Source organism: Artemia franciscana, chromosome 2 (genome assembly GCF_032884065.1).
Source record: "Artemia franciscana chromosome 2, ASM3288406v1, whole genome shotgun sequence".
NCBI lineage: Eukaryota > Metazoa > Arthropoda > Branchiopoda > Anostraca > Artemiidae > Artemia > Artemia franciscana.
The window spans coordinates 36,793,714-36,811,114 of NC_088864.1; the positions used below are offsets into that span (position 1 = coordinate 36,793,714).

Sequence of the window (17,401 nt, forward strand, 5' to 3'; positions counted from 1 at the left end):
CAATCAAATTCAGCGTATTGGAGGACTCTACTGTAGAGGTATAAACCGCTTATCTGCAAAAATGTGGAATTTTGTTTTTTTGCCAGAAGAAAGATCACCGATGCGTGTTGGTTGGTTTTTTGTTGGTTTTATCCCAGGGGTGATCACATCGACCCAGTGGTCCAAGAATGTGGCAGAAGGGCTCAATCGAAGGTAAATTAATAGTTCTATTGCCCTTTTTAAGTGAAAAAACATTGGAGGGCAACCTAGCCATGTCGTCCTACTTGAGAGGATTTTTCCCTGGAGAAATTTTTCATGGAGGAAAAGAGTTTTCCATCAAGGGGCATAAGTTGTCCCAGCACAATTTAAAACAAACATTAGAAATTCAATGAAAAAAAGCAAGTTTATTCAACTGAAAGTGAGGAGCAAAATTAAAACATAAACCGAACACAAATTTTTAGGTAAATGTGGGGGTTCACCTTCTTGTCAATACCTCGCTCTTTACGCTAAACTTCAAATTTTGTTTCAATTATTTAAGAATGACCCCTTAATCACAAAGGCCCTATAATTAGAATAAATAGCTCTTTTGAAAGCACGAAAAATACTTTAGCGTAAAGAGCAAAGTATTGACGAGGGGGCAAACCCTCTCATATACGTAATAGTTTCTATTCGTTTTAATGTTGCAACTTTTAATGTTGCTCCTTAAGCAACTTTTAATGTTGCTCCTTTCTTTCAGTTAAAAAAACCTGTTTGTATATATATATATATATATATATATATATATATATATATATATATATATATATATATATATATATATATATATATACTAGCTGTTGGGGTGGCGCTTCGCGCCACCCCAACACCTAGTTGGTGGGACGCTTCGCGCCCCCCCCAAGCCCCCCCCCGCACGCGTAAGTCGTTACGCCCCATATTAGTTACGCGCCATTGTAGTTGTGTCCCTGTGTCCCACCTGTGAATATAGATAGATTTATATATATGTTTCAAACTACGTAAAAATTGCGAATATACAACATTCAGGGCTTTCCCATTGTCTGTCCATATACAAAGCCGTATGTACTAATAATGACGTCATATACAAACGCTCTTTTTACAAACAAACAAACATGCATACAAACATCTCGTTTTTATATAGATAGATAGATAGATAGATACAATACAAATTAACTACGTAAAACTTGTGAATATACAACAGTCTTCGCTGTCCCATTGTCTGTGCGTATAAATAGATTGTCAGGTTTACCGACCCTCAAAGATGCAACATACAATTGTACATTGGTAAAGCAATCTGTATTAAGATCTATACCGCAATTTTCTAGTGATTGCCCTTGAGCTTTGTTGATGGTGGTTGCAAATGCTAATCGAATTGGGAATTGCAATCTTTTAAATTGAAAAAGCAGATCCGTTGGAATCATGGGAATGCGAGGAATAAGAACAGCCTCACCCTCATAAGGCCCTGTCAAGATTGTGGCCTCTATTAGGTTTTCCATTGTTTTTTATACGGCAAGTCGCGTGCCATTACAAAGCTTTGGTGGGTTGATATTTCTTAAAAGTATTATTGGTACGCCTATTTTTAGTTGTAGCACGTGTGGTGGAAACCCTGCAGGATCTATGGAATTTATAAATTCAGATGGATAATTAACCGCTTCATTTGGTTCCAAAATACAAATTAACTGCGTAAAACTTGCGAATATACAACATTCTTCGCTGTCCAATTGTCGCTGCATATAAATAGATTGTCAGGTTTACCGACCCTCGAACATGCAACGTACAATTGTCCATGGGAAAAACAATCAGCATTAAGATCTATACCACATTTTTCTAATGATTGACCTTGAGCTTTGTTAATGGTGATTGCAAATGCTAATCGAATAGGGAATTGCAATATTTTAAATTGAAAAGGCAGATCCATTGGAATCATGGGAATGCGAGGAATAAGAACAGCCTCACCCTCAAAAGGCCCTGTCAAGATTGTGGCCTCTATTAGGTTTTCCATTGTTTTTTTAACGGCAAGTCGAGTGCCATTGCAAAGCTTTGGTGGGTTTATATTTCTTAAAAGTATTATTGGTACGCCTATTTTTAGTTGTAGCACGTGTGGTGGAAACCCTGAGAGATCTATGGAATTTAAAAATTCAGATGGATAATTAACCGCTTCATTTGGTTCCAAAACTGTGTCGACTGACTTGTAAAGGACTGCCTGGTCTCGAATCTTGGTCTAAACAATATTGTTGATTTCGTGGACGTCTATATTTTTGGGTGCAAGAATCGCTCTTTCACTTAGCCATTTATTATTTTTATAATTTTTTAGAATATTCGGAAATACTTTTTCAATCATTTCATTTTTGGACGTCACTAAATTACAGAAATCAGCAGGTAGTTGTATACGTCCTGAAATTGAGTCTACTGGGAGCTTTCCGTTTCCCATGGCCAGCAATTGATCTGAAAATGTTTGACCAGAGTCATCGTTTTGCAATCGGACACGCATATTTGTAGTTAATTTTAATGTTTTTACGTGTGCCCATAAATTAGAATTTTTCAGGCAAGCATTCATTTCGTCTGCAGGAGTTGATCTAGGTATTATAGGTAATGTTTGCCTGAAATCTCCCGCAAGCAATATTAAGGTGCTGCCAAAGGGTTTCGACTTCCCTCGCAAATCTTTCAAGCATTGATCCAGAGCCTCGAGCGATTTTTTGTGTGCCATTGTGCACTCATCCCAAATAATAAGTTTGCATTGCTGCAATACTTTACCCATCCCAGATGATTTGGAAATATTGCACGTGGGAGTTTCTGTAGAATGCAAGTTCAGAGGCAATTTCAAAGCGGAATGAGCAGTTCTTCCACCAGGCAGCAATGTTGCGGCTATTCCGGACGACGCAATTGCCAACGCTATATCATTTTTTGATCGAATTGATGCCAGAATCAGTTTTATCACAAACGTTTTACCAGTACCTCCTGGCGCATCCAAAAAGAAAATTTCTCCAACGTTGTTATCGACACAATGCATTATCGTATCATAAATGTCTTTTTGTTCCGACGTTAACTTGGAAATGTTATTTTGTACATACGACAATAGATCATTCGTACTGTAACTTTGTTCACGATCCAATTCTACACATGTCGAAACAGCAGCGATACGGTTAGGTGAAGGCATTCCCAAATCCTGAAGAGGTTTGTTTGCCATACTTACGCACAAATCTTCTATAACAACTAAAGTGTAGTTATAAATTTCTGATGTAAAATCAAAAGTCATATCTGACGTCTCTAACTGTTTTCGATGGAGTATATCTTCGGACATTTTTGACTTATATTTTTCCCATAACTCTGTAGGAGCTGATGGAGAGCAAGTTGTTAAAATGATGCCAAACAATGCACGAATTTGACTTGGCGTTGACGTTTCGCACGCGTCATTCATGCAGTTATCCCAGTGTTGGTCATTCTCCAATAAATTCAGAGCTTGGCATGCACTACGGTAAGTGTCATGTATAGTACCATTTACAGTTCTCAAATACTCAAAGGATGTCGGACCGGGTACATTCACCAAAAGCAGGCGTAGAAAGAAGCATTCATGATGATTGGGGTGAACGGTGTAGAGTCTTCCTATCGTGGTATCTTTGAAGATGGTAGGTTGGCCGTCGACTGACTTACCCTGTTTTCGACGTTCAAATACTTTATTTTTAGTATTCCACGTGTAATACGAAGGCACTTCAGTATACAGCAGTTTTTTTGCAAAAGAATCATTTTTGCAAAGCGAAAAAAAGCTGTTAATGTTGTATCCGGTGGATTCAGGACTCTTTGTTGCACGTTGGTTTCCGTGAAATAAACACGTTGACCATTCTGTAAATGTACCGCTAAGGGGACAACAGCTGGACTACGTTCATGTATCGGAAATGAAAGAATTCGCCAAACAGATTCATTACTGCTTATGTATCTTCCAGCCTGATATTCTACGATTTCATCGAAATCTTTGATTTCGGGCTGCAAGCCAAAAACTGCCATGTAACTGCCTTTGTTGACGTATTTACATATGTATTTGATTGCCTTTACGGAGTTACAGTATTCAACGTTTATGTGTGCATTAAATGTTTTTGATAATAATGGGGAATATGGAACACCTAGTTGGTGGGGCGCTTCACGCCCCCCCAAGCCCCCCCGCGCGCGTAAGTCGTTACGCGCCATATTAGTTATGCGCCATTGTAGTTGTGTCCCTGTGTCCCACCTGTGAATATAGATAGATTTATATATGTGTTTCAAACTACGCAAAAATTGCGAATAAACAACATTCTTGGCTTTCCCATTGTCTGTGCATATGCAAAGCCGTATGTACTAATAATGACGTCATATAAAAACGCTCTTTTTACAAACAAACAAACATGCATCCACATAACTCGTTTTTATATAGATAGATACAATACAAATTAACTGCATAAAACTTGCGAATAAACAACATTCTTCGTTGTCCAATTGTCGCTGCATATAAATACATTGTCAGGTTTACCGACCCTCGAACATGCAACGTACAATTGTCCATGGGAAAAACAATCAGGATTAAGATCTATACCACATTTTTCTAATGATTGACCTTGAGCTTTGTTAATGGTGATTGCAAATACTAATCGAATTGGGAATTGCAATCTTTTAAATTGAAAAAGCAGATCCGTTGGAATCATGGGAATGCGAGGAATAAGAACAGCCTCACCCTCATAAGGCCCTGTCAAGATTGTGGCCTCTATTAGGTTTTCCATTGTTTTTTTTTTACGGCAAGTCGCGTGCCATTGCAAAGCTTTGGTGGGTGGATATTTCTTAAAAGTATTATTGGTACGCCTATTTTTAGTTGTAGAACATGTGGTGGAAACCCTGAAGGATCTATGGAATTTAAAAATTCAGATGGATAATTAACCGCTTCATTTGGTTCCAAAACTGTGTCGACTGACTTGTAAAGGACTGCCTGGTCTCGAATCTTGTTCAAAACAATATTGTTGATTTCGTGGACGTCTATATTTTTGGGTGCGAGAATCGCTCTTTCACTTAGCCATTTATTATTTTTATAATTTTTTAGAATATTCGGAAATACTTTTTCAATCAATTCATTTTTGGACGTCACTAAATTACAGAAATCAGCAGGTAGTTGTATACGTCCTGAAATTGAGTCTACTGTTTGACCAGAGTCATCGTTTTGCAATCGGACACGCATATTTGTAGTTAATTTTAATATTTTTACGTGTGCCTATAAATTAGAATTTTTTAGGCAAGCATTCATTTCGTCTGTAGGAGTTAAACTACGTAAAAATTGCGAATATACAACATTCTTGGCTTTCCCATTGTCTCTGCATATACAAAGCCGTATTTACTAATAATGACATCATATGCAAACGCTCTTTTTACAAACAAACAAACATGCATACATACAACTCGTTTTTATATAGATAGATAGATAAAATACAAATTAACTGCGTAAAACTTGCGAATATACAACATTCTTCGCTGTCCAATTGTCGCTGCATATAAATAGATTGTCAGGTTTACCGACCCTCGAACATGCAACGTACAATTGTCAATGGGAAAAACAATCAGTATTAAGATCTATACCACATTTTTCTAATGATTGACCTTGAGCTTTGTTAATGGTGATTGCAAATGCTAATCGAATTGGGAATTGCAATCTTTTAAATTGAAAAGGCAGATCCGTTGGAATCTTGGGAATGCGAGGAATAAGAACAGCCTCACCCTCAAAAGGCCCTGTCAAGATTGTGGCCTCTATTAGGTTTTGCATTGTTTTTTTTTTACGGCAGGTCGAGTGCCATAGCAAAGCTTTGGTGGGTTTATATTTCTTAAAAGTATGATTGGTAGGCCTATTTTTAGTTGTAGCACGTGTGGTGGAAACCCTGAGAATAATATCTCGAGGTAAAAACTGATCACCGACCATAACGATGGCCACTTCGTCGATAGTTGGAGCATTGTATCTACGCACATGTTGGCCAGGAGGCGTTTTGTCAGCGGAAATAACAATTTTATGCGTATAAGTAGGCATCAAATCGATGGCTGTTTTGAACAGACGCACTAAATTATTATTTTCGTGGAAAAGATGTTGTAATTGGGAAACGATTGTCCTTTCAATGTTGGGAGAAATTTCGCAACGTGCATTCAATTCAGAATTTCTACCACTGATGAAGTACAATTGTAAAAATTTATGATTCTCGCCTGAGAATGGTAGAAGAGACCCTGCTCTATGATAAATTTGCCCTTTTACTTTGAAAGTAGAAATAAATTGATCTGGATTTTCAATTTGGGCTCCAAACGACGTCATTTGGAAACATGAGTTGTATTTTCTGATTCATTTATATTCCTTATGTCCCGGTGTCCCGGTCGTCATTTATATCCCCCTGTTTTATATCCCGCTTATTTTTCAGTTTTTTCCTTTTTTTAGTTTTTTTTTACTTTTTTAGTTCTTTTAGTTTTTACGTTTTTTAGTTTTTTTTAGTTTTTTAGATGAATTTTTTTTTAGTTTTTTACCTTTTTTTCTTTTTAGTTTTTATTGGTTTTTACCTTTTTTTTTAGCTTTTTATCTTTTTTATTTTCATCCCTACCTAACTCAATTTAGATCCGACAGGCCATTCTTACAGATACAGTTGACAAGAATGTGGCCCTTCACTAAGTATGGGTTGATAACTTTCGAAGATTATGTCGGACTACTTACACATACTACACTTGAAGATAGCAAGTGAAGCATGGTGCGAGGTGGCCCGTAATGGCAAGTGTACCAAATCTGACATGAATTATACCAGCGTGAAACAAAGTGTGCGACAAGTGATAGAACAAGTCAAACTTATCACTGAGCGACAGTGAGAGGGCAGCCTCGCGTCATTTAATGACGGTCAGTTCGATACGGACACCCAAAATCGTAACTCTAGCTGTTTACAATCAAAACGAAGTGAAAATGTCAAAACAGGTAAAAAATTTTATAATGGTTATCTTGAAAGTTTTACTGCTTCTTTAGTGTTTTCATTTCGGTTTTATTTTTCAGCTCTAGCTGTTGACAAATCTTCTTTCACTGAATTCCATCAACCTACCTAGCAGCAACGCTAAAGAAACGAAGTTTTTATAGCATTATGTCCCCCCTCTCACTTTGTTGAGCCAAGCTCTTAGTGCCCACCAAGTTTGTTTTGGGCTTGAAGTCACCCAGTAGAACAGTTGCTTATGATCAAGATTTAGGAACATTCTCTCCTCCTGGATCGCAGATTTTGAACAGGCCAGAAGGAGCTTTTAAAGGCATATCTAGGCAATTAACTGTCATTTCTGTTTAAGTTTGGTTGAGAAGCAACAATCGCTTTTGCTGAACAATGATGAATAGAAGTTAAGAAATGCCCCCTCAGATTCCATAAAAGTCAAATGTTTCCTAAATCTTCGAAACGTTAACTAAGACATTGGCCATTGTATCTTATCTAGTTTGGCGGAAATTGAACAGCCTGAAGACAAAATTTAGACACACCCTACAGCGGTCAGATTGTATTTGAAGCTAAAAAAAGGAAAAGAAACAGTGTAGAAATTGGTTCTTCGAAAACCACTTCCAGTAAGTTCTCTGATGACAAAATCTCAGAAGCCTTCTACCCTCATCCAGTAAGGCTGCATTGCCTCTAGACACCAAAAGCGCAATAAGGACACTATTCTTCACTTGCCGCACAGGCCAGAAGGAGCTGATTTTTGACAGCCTCTTCTAAAAGTATCCTGATAAAAAGAACTAGAATATTAAGTCTCATTCTTCACCAGGTGCTAAGGTCGCATAACCCCATTCTATAAATGCCCAGCTGACAAGAGACCTCTGCCGTCCCTTACAAAAGTTAGATCGTATATGAACAACAAAAGGGCATAACTTGAACACTTATTATTTTCCCCTTAGGCTTGGTTAAGACAGGATATACTGATAACAAGAATTTAGGTATCCCATCCTCATTATAGGTTATATTGGCTTTGAGCTCTGAAAAGGCATAGCTAGAACACCTAATTTTTATCTCCTTCCACTGGGGATCAAAAGGGTAATGAATCACCCAAGAAACCTATCAAAATACTTACTCTGACTTCCGAATACGTTTGGCTGAAGCCCCATAGCCCTTTCCACAAAACACCTTAATGACAAGATATTTAGGAATTCCTTGAATTCCTAGAGGAATTGCTTGGCGACAAGATACTTGGGCCATACCAATTCATCATACTCGGTTAAGAATCGCATCTTCTTGTGTTATATTTCCAGATGAAAAAATTGAAGGAATCCTTCTCCTCATCCCCCCGAGGTCGGGCCAGATTCTGATTCGCGAAAGGCGTATCTAGGAAACTAGGTCTTAGTTAACAGCTCTTCTTGTCGAGTCCCGACAATCCCTTTGGCTAGAATGTTCTAATAAAAAGACCCAAGGGACTCCATCCTCCCACCAGCGCAGAGGTCAAAATGTATCTTGACAACTTGAAGATATAACTAGGACATGAGATTTAACTTCCTATCAAGTTTGGTGGGTATATGATTAACCTTTCTAATGGATGTGTAAACACAAGATTCTGAACATTCTCGTAAAAGTCATCCGTTTTAACCCTTGGGAAAATTTTACCGACACAATTTCTCGAAAAATCCCAGTTGTTTCTAGTAAATCGTTCTGTCACTATTAATCAGTATTTTTCCAAGTCTAGAATTTTTCTACATTTCCTTAAAAATAAAACGAAGAAAAACAAACTCACTTTGATCGTCAGAATCTTTCAAGTATGGCTTTCAAAGTTATACGCTTGAGGAGAACTAGCTCCAACGGTGAACCAAAAAACCTTTTATTATGCTTCTTCGGCGCAATCTCTTTTCGGAGGTTAGCCATCAAAGAGAAAGAGATGAAGTTGGGAGCGATTACGATTGAAGATAGAAATCTCTGCTAGGACATATAATTTCTCGGTTAATAAAATAAGTAGCAAAACTATTACTCATACATCATTGAGCAGTCTAATAGAGTGGAAGTAAAATATTTGTAATACCTTTGTTAAGAATAAGAAGCGAAATTATTTTTTTCTTTAAAAACGGGAGAACATTTCTAGCTACCTGTTAGGCATGTATTGCGTTGCAGTAAGTTTTCATTTAAGCGCATGGGGCCATTTGAATTATGCGAGTAGGGTTTGAGTCAAGGTCCATTCTCAACGAGATTTTACAGTTATTTAGTACCAGCCAAATTTTAATATTATTGGAATTTTATTGTAAATATGCCTAAACAGCAACGCCAACCTACCGTCAAGGGTAGGCTACCGTCAATCAACCTACCGTTTTAAGCTTCAGCACAAGCCTTTACTTGTATTCGGAAATACTTTTTTATTTAATTTCTGTTCTGTTTTCTACTATAAAGCTGATCTTTTGTTTCTTCTATGAATTAAATTAAAAAAAAACAAGTTTTTTCAACTGAAAGTAAGGAGCAACATTATTATTTAAAACGAACAGAAATGTTTACGTGTATGAAGGGGATTGTCCCCTCCTCGAAACCTCACTCTTTACGCTAACATTTTTTAGTACTTTTAACATCCTTAAAGAATTGGGAAAAAATTCAAACTTTAGCGTAAAGAGCGAGTTGTGAGTAGGAGGAAATCCCCTTCATAAACTTAGTAATTTCTGTTCATTTAAGTTTTTAATGTTGCTCCTTACTTTTGGCAAAAAAACTCGTTTTTTGGGTTTAATTCATAGGAGAAAATAAAGATCATCTTTATAGTAGGAAACTGAACAGAAATTAAATAAAAAAGTGTTACACCCTTTTCGAAAACCAAGCAAATTTTCTCAGGTTCGTAGCCCTTACTCAGTAAGACTAAACTTAATGAATCTTTAAAAATATTTAAAACCATATATTTAAAACCAGTATAAAAAGCCAATTCTTTTGATATATCAACTGATATCAAAACTCTATTTTTTAGAGTCTCAGTGAATGTTGAGCCAAGTCTCTCCTTAATTACAGTTTAATACCACGAACTGTTTGAAAAGGGAATTCATCATCGCTTATCAGTGCTAATCGTTTATTTTGAACGCTAAATAATCCCCATGCAGGCTAATAACTATTGGGTTAAAGCTAACAGGTGAACAGGTTTCAATTCAATCTGTTTAGAATTCCAGTATTGACAATTAATATTGAACATAAAAGCCACAAAAAACAGAAATTTCAAAAATTATCAAGGTATCGCATCATTCAATTCTATCCAGTGACCGATCCAGGATTTTGAGGACGCGACATCAGGGTGGCAGTAACCAACAAAATAAAGGGAAAAATATAACTATTATTGGATTGTTAGCATACTCAATGAGAAAACAGAGATAACTGCTTTAGAGATGAATGTACCACCACACGTTGATATAAGCTCAAAAACTGTTAACTTAAAAGAAAAGCTTTAAAACAATGCTGAACCAATTGTGAATCTCAGAATCTTCATTTGAGAACATTTTGGTCCTTACCAGACAAGATTTGTTCTTTCATAGCACGGAATAGCCACTAACAGCAATTAAAGTTGACACCATCAATTTCAATTTCCAAAATACGTTGATATAAACATCAACTTTAACGTGAGTCCTTGTTTTCTAATCTACGATTTTCCAAACCCTGGTAGAGTTAAAAAACAGGAATCAGTTCCACCCATTAAAAAGTGCAATTTTACTTGGTCAAGCCATGGAAATGTAAATCTTCAGTAAAAGGTTTTAAGCGATGATATAATTGTTGGTTTCAACTTGACATCATGCTCAAGGATTTTGGGTTCTTTTACAAAATTACCGATTGCGTTTCAGATAGTTCTGGATGCAAATTAGTATTTCCAAATTGGTGTAGCAATGATTTTTCCTCATTAGACAGTTTTTTGAAAATAAGCTTTTTAATTCTGGGTTACTATGTTCCAAGTAATATTTAAAGTCTTACTTTTTAAATTGATAAGTTTTTAAATGCATTTTTGAAATATATTTGCAAAGCTTAATATTTGATATACGGTTAGCTAAAGAAGTATTCAAAAGTACCCTATTATGGAGTATTCAATCCTAAACTAGACAATTTCCCTAGAAGGATTTAACAAATCTTACACTGCCTTTTGAAGCACCAATGATTCAGAAAAACGTTTGAACATTGTACTGGCTATAGCTTTGAATTTCTAATTTTAGTTCGCCCACATATCTTTCTATTTTTCTAAGCTTTTATCAACTGCAAAAAAAGCCTCGCGTCTTGACTATTCTACTTTTTACATCTTCGCTTTATTCGCGAAGGGTATTATTATCGCTTTATTTATCTGAGACACTTAAGTAATCTGCATAGTCTAAGTCTTCCAGATTAATGCCAGGATCTCATTTAGCATAATCTTAAGCCTTCCAATAGGTTCTCATATAGCCTTTGCTGTTTTTAGAACAGATTTCCATCAAAATAACCCTTAAGCAGTAATGAACGATTTGAGAGTGATGGTCGCTCATCCACGACTCACCCTAGTACCCCCCTTCTCCCAAAAAATCCAACTAAGTCTCTTAAAAGATGTATTAATCAGTATGTCTGATTTGTAAAATTTTCGAAGTTCTATTGCGAATATTTCGCATGGTAATTATCAGAACATTCTTATAATACTATTGGATGCTGTTAATAACTAGGCTGGAGAGATGCAAGAAAGCTTCCATGTATATGCTCTTGTACACGGAAATACACCCCCCCCCTTGATCTAAACATTATATGACTTATGAATAATATATTCAATAGAATTTCGGTGAATTTGGAGTGTAGTTATTGATCTTCCAACCAAACTTAGTATGTCAATCAATGACCATCCTTTTTTTTAGTTGTAAATGATGTAAGGAGTAGTCAATGACGTGCTTGTTTTTTTTTCAGGCACACAAAATACACTTGGTGGAAAGTTAAAAAAAAGGCCCTATCTAAGGAAATTTCTTCAGACGAGCGTCATTATTCTGATATTTCTGATAACAAAAAAGACTTCTGGGAAAAATATTTCAAGTTGTTTAATATCCCCTAACATCAAATGTCAAATGATAATATAATATTTATTTAACATTAAAAGGGTTGTAAGTGATAGGGAAAATATATTTAATGTCTCTAGATCTGTTGTCCAGCCACCTTATCTGCTTACGAAATAAGATCAATCCATATTTGAAATAATGACTTTCGGCAGGATAGTTCAAATTTTAGAATATCCCATATCAAAAGGGTTAGAAGTATTATGAAAAAGTCAATGCTTAACTGCCCGGGATTGGTTAAGGCTATTGACCTGAAACTTTCAGGTGATGATGATAGAAGAGTGTTGAACTAGATTCATATATTTTTCTTAGCTCAGGATTTCAAAGGAAAGTAAAGAGCTATATTAAGACCTAAGAAATACATAAATAAACTCTTCGAGAGACCTCCAACGCTGTCCCTTAAAGCAAACATCGTTTAATTTTGATTATGAACATTTTCGGTTTTCTTTTAAAAAATAACCCCCCCCCCCTAAAAAAAGTGATTATTTTTAACTATTGCTTTCCATCTGGAATTCCATTATTTCATAAATTAGCACTGATTCAATAACTATTTCTTTAGCTTCGAAACAAAATTGAATCGTTTTTACTTTCTAGTATATTTACTCGTCATGTCCAACCCATTTCAAGGTGACGTTTTATCACTACAGATAATTTAACGGTTTTTTTTTTTCTTATTTGAAATGACTTATTTACTATATTAGAATGAGTTAGTTACAATCTTAAGATATATTAAATAAAAAAAAAACTGATTTTTTTAGCTGAAAGTAAGGAGCGACATTAAAACTTAAAACGAACAGAAATTACTCCGTATATGAAATGGGTTGTCCCCTTCGCAATCCCTCGTTCTTTACGCTAAAGCTTTTAATTGTTTTAAAAAGTAGAATTGTGGCAAAGAGTCAAACTTTAGCGTAAAGAGCGAGGGATTGCGGAGGGGACAACCCATTTCATATACGGAGTAATTTCTGTTCGTTTTAAGTTTTAATGTCGCTCCTTACTTTCAGCTAAAAAATTCAGTTTTTTTTTTATTTAATTTCTGAACTTTTTTGAATTAATGCATGTTTGGTTTTGGCTCTCCGCACATAAATTATTAAAATGAAATTTTGTATATTAATTCTTTTTTGGCTAAATGGCTTTCTCTTAGTTTTGATCAGACGAATTTGAGAAATAAGGGGTGGAGAAGGAGGCCTAGTCTCCAATCTTTCGGTTACTTAAAAAGGCTACTAGAACTTTTAATTTTTAACGAACGTTTTTATTAGTAAAAAATATACGTAACTTAAGAATTAACTTACGTAACAAACTTTCATAACCTTATATTTTTATTATGTATACGAGGGGGTTTGTACCCTCGTTAATACCTCGCTCTTTACACTAAATCTTAACTTTTCTCCCAATTCTTTAAGAATGACCCCTGAATCAGAAAGGCCATAGAATAAATAGTTGAAATTACTAAAAATAGTTTAGCATAAAGAGCAAGGTATTTATCTTCTCCTAAATACCTCGCTCTTTATGCTAAAGTATTTTTAGAACCCCTCATATGCGTAATAATCTCTCTTCGTTTTAAGTTTCAATGCTACTTCTTCCTTTCATTTGAAAAAAAGTTTTCATATTTATTTTTCAATATTTTCTTATAGTAATGCTAGAGAATCCTGCGCCCTTTTCATTGAATTTTTCATCCCCCATGACAGTTTCCTCCAAGGAAAGATTCTCCAGCATAGCTCCCTCTCCTCAGCCCCACCCCCAAACCAAATAAAATCCCCCTGAAAACGTCTGTACACTTCCCAATAACCATTACTATATGTAAACACTGGTCAAAGTTTGTAACTTGCAGCCCCTCCCCCAGGGAATTGTGGGGGAATAAGACATCCCCAAAGACATAGTTAGTATGGTTTTCGACTATGCTGAAAAAAATGGCTATCTCAAAATTTTCATCCGTTGGCTTTGAGAAAAAATGAGTGTGGGAGGGGGCCTAGATGCCCTCCAATTTTTTTGGTCACTTAAAAAGGGCACTAGAACTTTTCATTTCCGTTAGAATGAGCCCTCTTGCGACATTCTAGGACCACCTGGTCGATACGATGACCCCTGGGAAAAAAAACAACAAAAAAACAAATAAACACGCACCCGTGATTTGTCTTCTGGCAAAAAATACAAAATTCCACATTTTTATAGATAGGAGCTTGAAACTCCTACGGTAGGGTTCTCTGATACGCTGAATCTGATGGTGTCATTTTCGTTAAGATCCTACGACTTTTAGGGGGTATTTCCCCCTATTTTCCTAAATAAGGCAAATTTTCTCAGGCTCGTAACTTTTTATGGGTAAGGTGAAACTTGATGAAACTTATATATTTGAAACCAGCATTAAAATGCAATTCTTTTGATGTAGCTATTGATATCAAAATTCAATTTTTTAGAGTTTTGGTTACTATTGAGCCGGGTCGCTCCTTACTACAGTTCGTTACCACGAACTGCTTGATTGTACACTGATATGGAATTCACTATACTTACTAAACTTAAATGGCATAGTTTAGTTAATATTTCATTCATTGAGGCATATCATAGAAAATATTTGGTGGATCAGATCTATTATAGAAAATTTTTTGATTGTTCAAAGAAATTTAATAGGTCCAGATATAACAAACAATCTCCTCTACATTTAAAAATTAAATAAGAAAAAAACAAGTTTTTTTTAATGGAAAGTAAGGAGCGAGATTAAAACTTAAAACGCACAGAAATTACTTCCTATATGAAAGGGGATGCTTCCTCATCAACGCCCCGCTCTTTGCGCTAAAGTTTGACTCTCCCTCTTAATTCTACTTTTTAAAATAGTAAAAACTTAGCGCAAAGAGCGGGGCATTGATGAGGAAGCATCCCCTTTCATATACGAAGTAATTTCTGTGCGTTTTAAGTTTTAATGTCACTCCTTACTTTCCGTTAGAAAAACTTGTTGTTTTTTTATTTAATTTCTGAACGTTTTTGAATCAATGCATGTTTTGATTTTAGCTCTCCGTAAATGAATAATTTAAACGAAATTTACATATATTTTTTTTTTACTAAATGGCTTTCTCATATTTTTGATCAAATGATTTTGAGAAAAAAAGGAGCGGGGGAGGAGGCCTAGTTGCCCTCCGATTTTTTGGGCGCTTAAAAAGGCAACTAGAACTTATAATTTTTTTTACGATATTTTTATTAGTGAAAGATATACGTAACTTACAAATTAGCTTACGTATCGAACTTACGTAAGTTGAAAGGTCTAGTAACTAAGTCTTTGTTTTTGGTACGGCAGCCCCCCATAACCCTCCAGGAAAGGGCTATAAGTTATACTAGTTGCCCATTATTTACATAGTAGATTATTTATTGACGGGGTGATCGTATAAAATTCAGAGGGGGTGTCATTTGATTGGAAATCAGAAGTTCTAGTGCCCTTTTTAAGAGTCAACGTGATTAGTGGGTAACCAGCACCCCTACGTCCCCTTTTCTCCAAATGCATCCGATAGAAATTTTGATATTGTCATTTTGCTTAAAATAGTCCAAAGATAATATAACGAAACCTTCGGGCTGAAACAACCTCCCAGAGTCAGGGGCAAGGTTTGTAAATTACGCCCCAAGGGCGGATAAGGTCTCTGTGGAACGGGTGGTCGTATAAACTTTAAAAGAGGCTCGTCGGACCGGAAATTGCTAATTCCTTTGAATCAAAAGGGATGGAGGGCAGATAGTCTCTTGTCCCCGACGCCTTCTTTTAACCAAAAGCATCTAAACAAAACAGCGATTTTGTTCAAAATAGTCCAAAAAACAGATAGTAATGCTTCCAGGGTTGACACAACCCTCCAGAGTCCAGGGGCAAAGGTAATAATTTATGCCCCTGGGGCATAAGAGACTCTTGTGAAATAGGTGGTCGTACAAGCTTCAGACGGAGCTCACTTGATGGGAATAATAAGGAAGTTCTAGTGCCCCTTTTAACAGTGGCATCTAGAACGCATAGCAGTGTATACTGAGTCGGTAAGATAAGCTCCTAAAGATAATCCATTTCATGAGAATAGGAAATCGCGTCGACGCCCAGCTTTTGAGCAACATCACGTTGCGATCGTGATCCCAATTAAAAGCGGAAGATTCCATGAGAAATCATTTCAAATATTTGAAATTCAGAACATATGCTCTCATACTCACTATTTCCAAAACCATTAGGCTAATTAACGGAGGTCAATCTTGAACTTCAGCCCCATTTCCTGCTCGTCACTTTTTGGTAGTTGGGTTACGAGGTTACGATAGATTAAAGTTACAACGGCACATACATTTGTAATATCCGTTTGATTTTCCCTTCTCATAAAAAAAAGAAAAAGTCCAGATGATCTATACTTTTTAATACCTCAGGTCCAAGCATTAAAAACGAGGCATAACAAATCAATTTAGAACAATTTAAACAGTATCAACTTTTGGAAGAAACCAACAACGTAACAATAATTTAAACAGCTTAGGTAATTTAATTTCTAGGTGCTGGGTCCATAAAGTAACAAATACATAGAGGTCGGATCCTCAGGGAGGTGAAGCAGTGCACTTCTCGTAGGAGGGGGAGTCCCTTTGGACAAATACCCTTCCCATTGTGGATGCTTGCATAATTTGTAACCTCTATGCCCAAAACAAGCGCACCCGGGTAATCACAAGTTATCCATCACTTAAGAGAAGACAATCTACTTACAAATAATTCATTTTCAAGCATTTTCAAAAAAGCTACTCTAGAGTCGATTCTCGGAACTAAGCATAACAATCAACTACCAAATCACATCTGTGTTTTTGCCACCAAAATATAGATAGAGAGAATTCTCATCCTATGGCGAAACTGGTTTCCAAGTCTTCAATAATCATATAATCCGTTTCAAGAAAAAATTAAAATATTACGAGTGCAAAGCGGTAAACCAATATATTTTTTTGCCAAACCTAGGGGCCTTATTTGAATTATTGAGGAGAGATAAAAAAATAAAGAAAAAAAAAGAGAAGGAAAACAATCATATGTCTAGCTTTCATTATCATTTTTCATTATTTACGAATCTTTTATCCGACGTATTGATGGGAAATGAAATGTAAATGAAAAAGTATCAGGGAAGTAGTTTTGTGATATAATTTCTTCTGCTACTTTAATTTAGCTTAAAATTAGGCCAAGTTTGACAATTAGTACTATAGAATATTAGTAATATAGAATATTAGTAATAGTTAAATTAGAAGTCAAACAGCTAAGAAATTAACATTCATGTCACACACATAAAAATACATCTTTAATTTAATTACTCATTCTAGAAAGGTTATAATATATATTAAACAATTTTAACCGGATATCAAATAATGGAAAACAATAGAGATTGGCAATAAATATCATCCTGGAACTCGGGGCTTCTTGTTTTTAAAGTTAGGGCATAA

The 17,401-nt window shown here is 35.8% G+C and overlaps 1 protein-coding gene across 4 annotated transcripts in view; it reads right to left on the reverse strand.

Annotated features, from left to right (window-relative positions):
• Positions 1 to 16,807, reverse strand: part of LOC136041023 (sodium- and chloride-dependent glycine transporter 1-like) — a 94,926-nt gene extending 78,119 nt beyond the window's left edge. Inside the window, exon 1 of one of the 4 annotated variants that reach the window (XM_065725544.1) lies at positions 16,686 to 16,807. In XM_065725544.1, the coding sequence (XP_065581616.1) occupies positions 16,686 to 16,706 (21 nt within the window). In that variant the 5' untranslated portion in view covers positions 16,707 to 16,807. Of the gene's footprint in view, positions 1 to 8,721; positions 8,856 to 16,685 lie in introns of those variants that run through there. The other 3 variants (XM_065725560.1, XM_065725568.1, XM_065725552.1) reach the window with 3 other exon arrangements.
• Between the last annotated feature and the right edge of the window lie 594 nt (positions 16,808 to 17,401).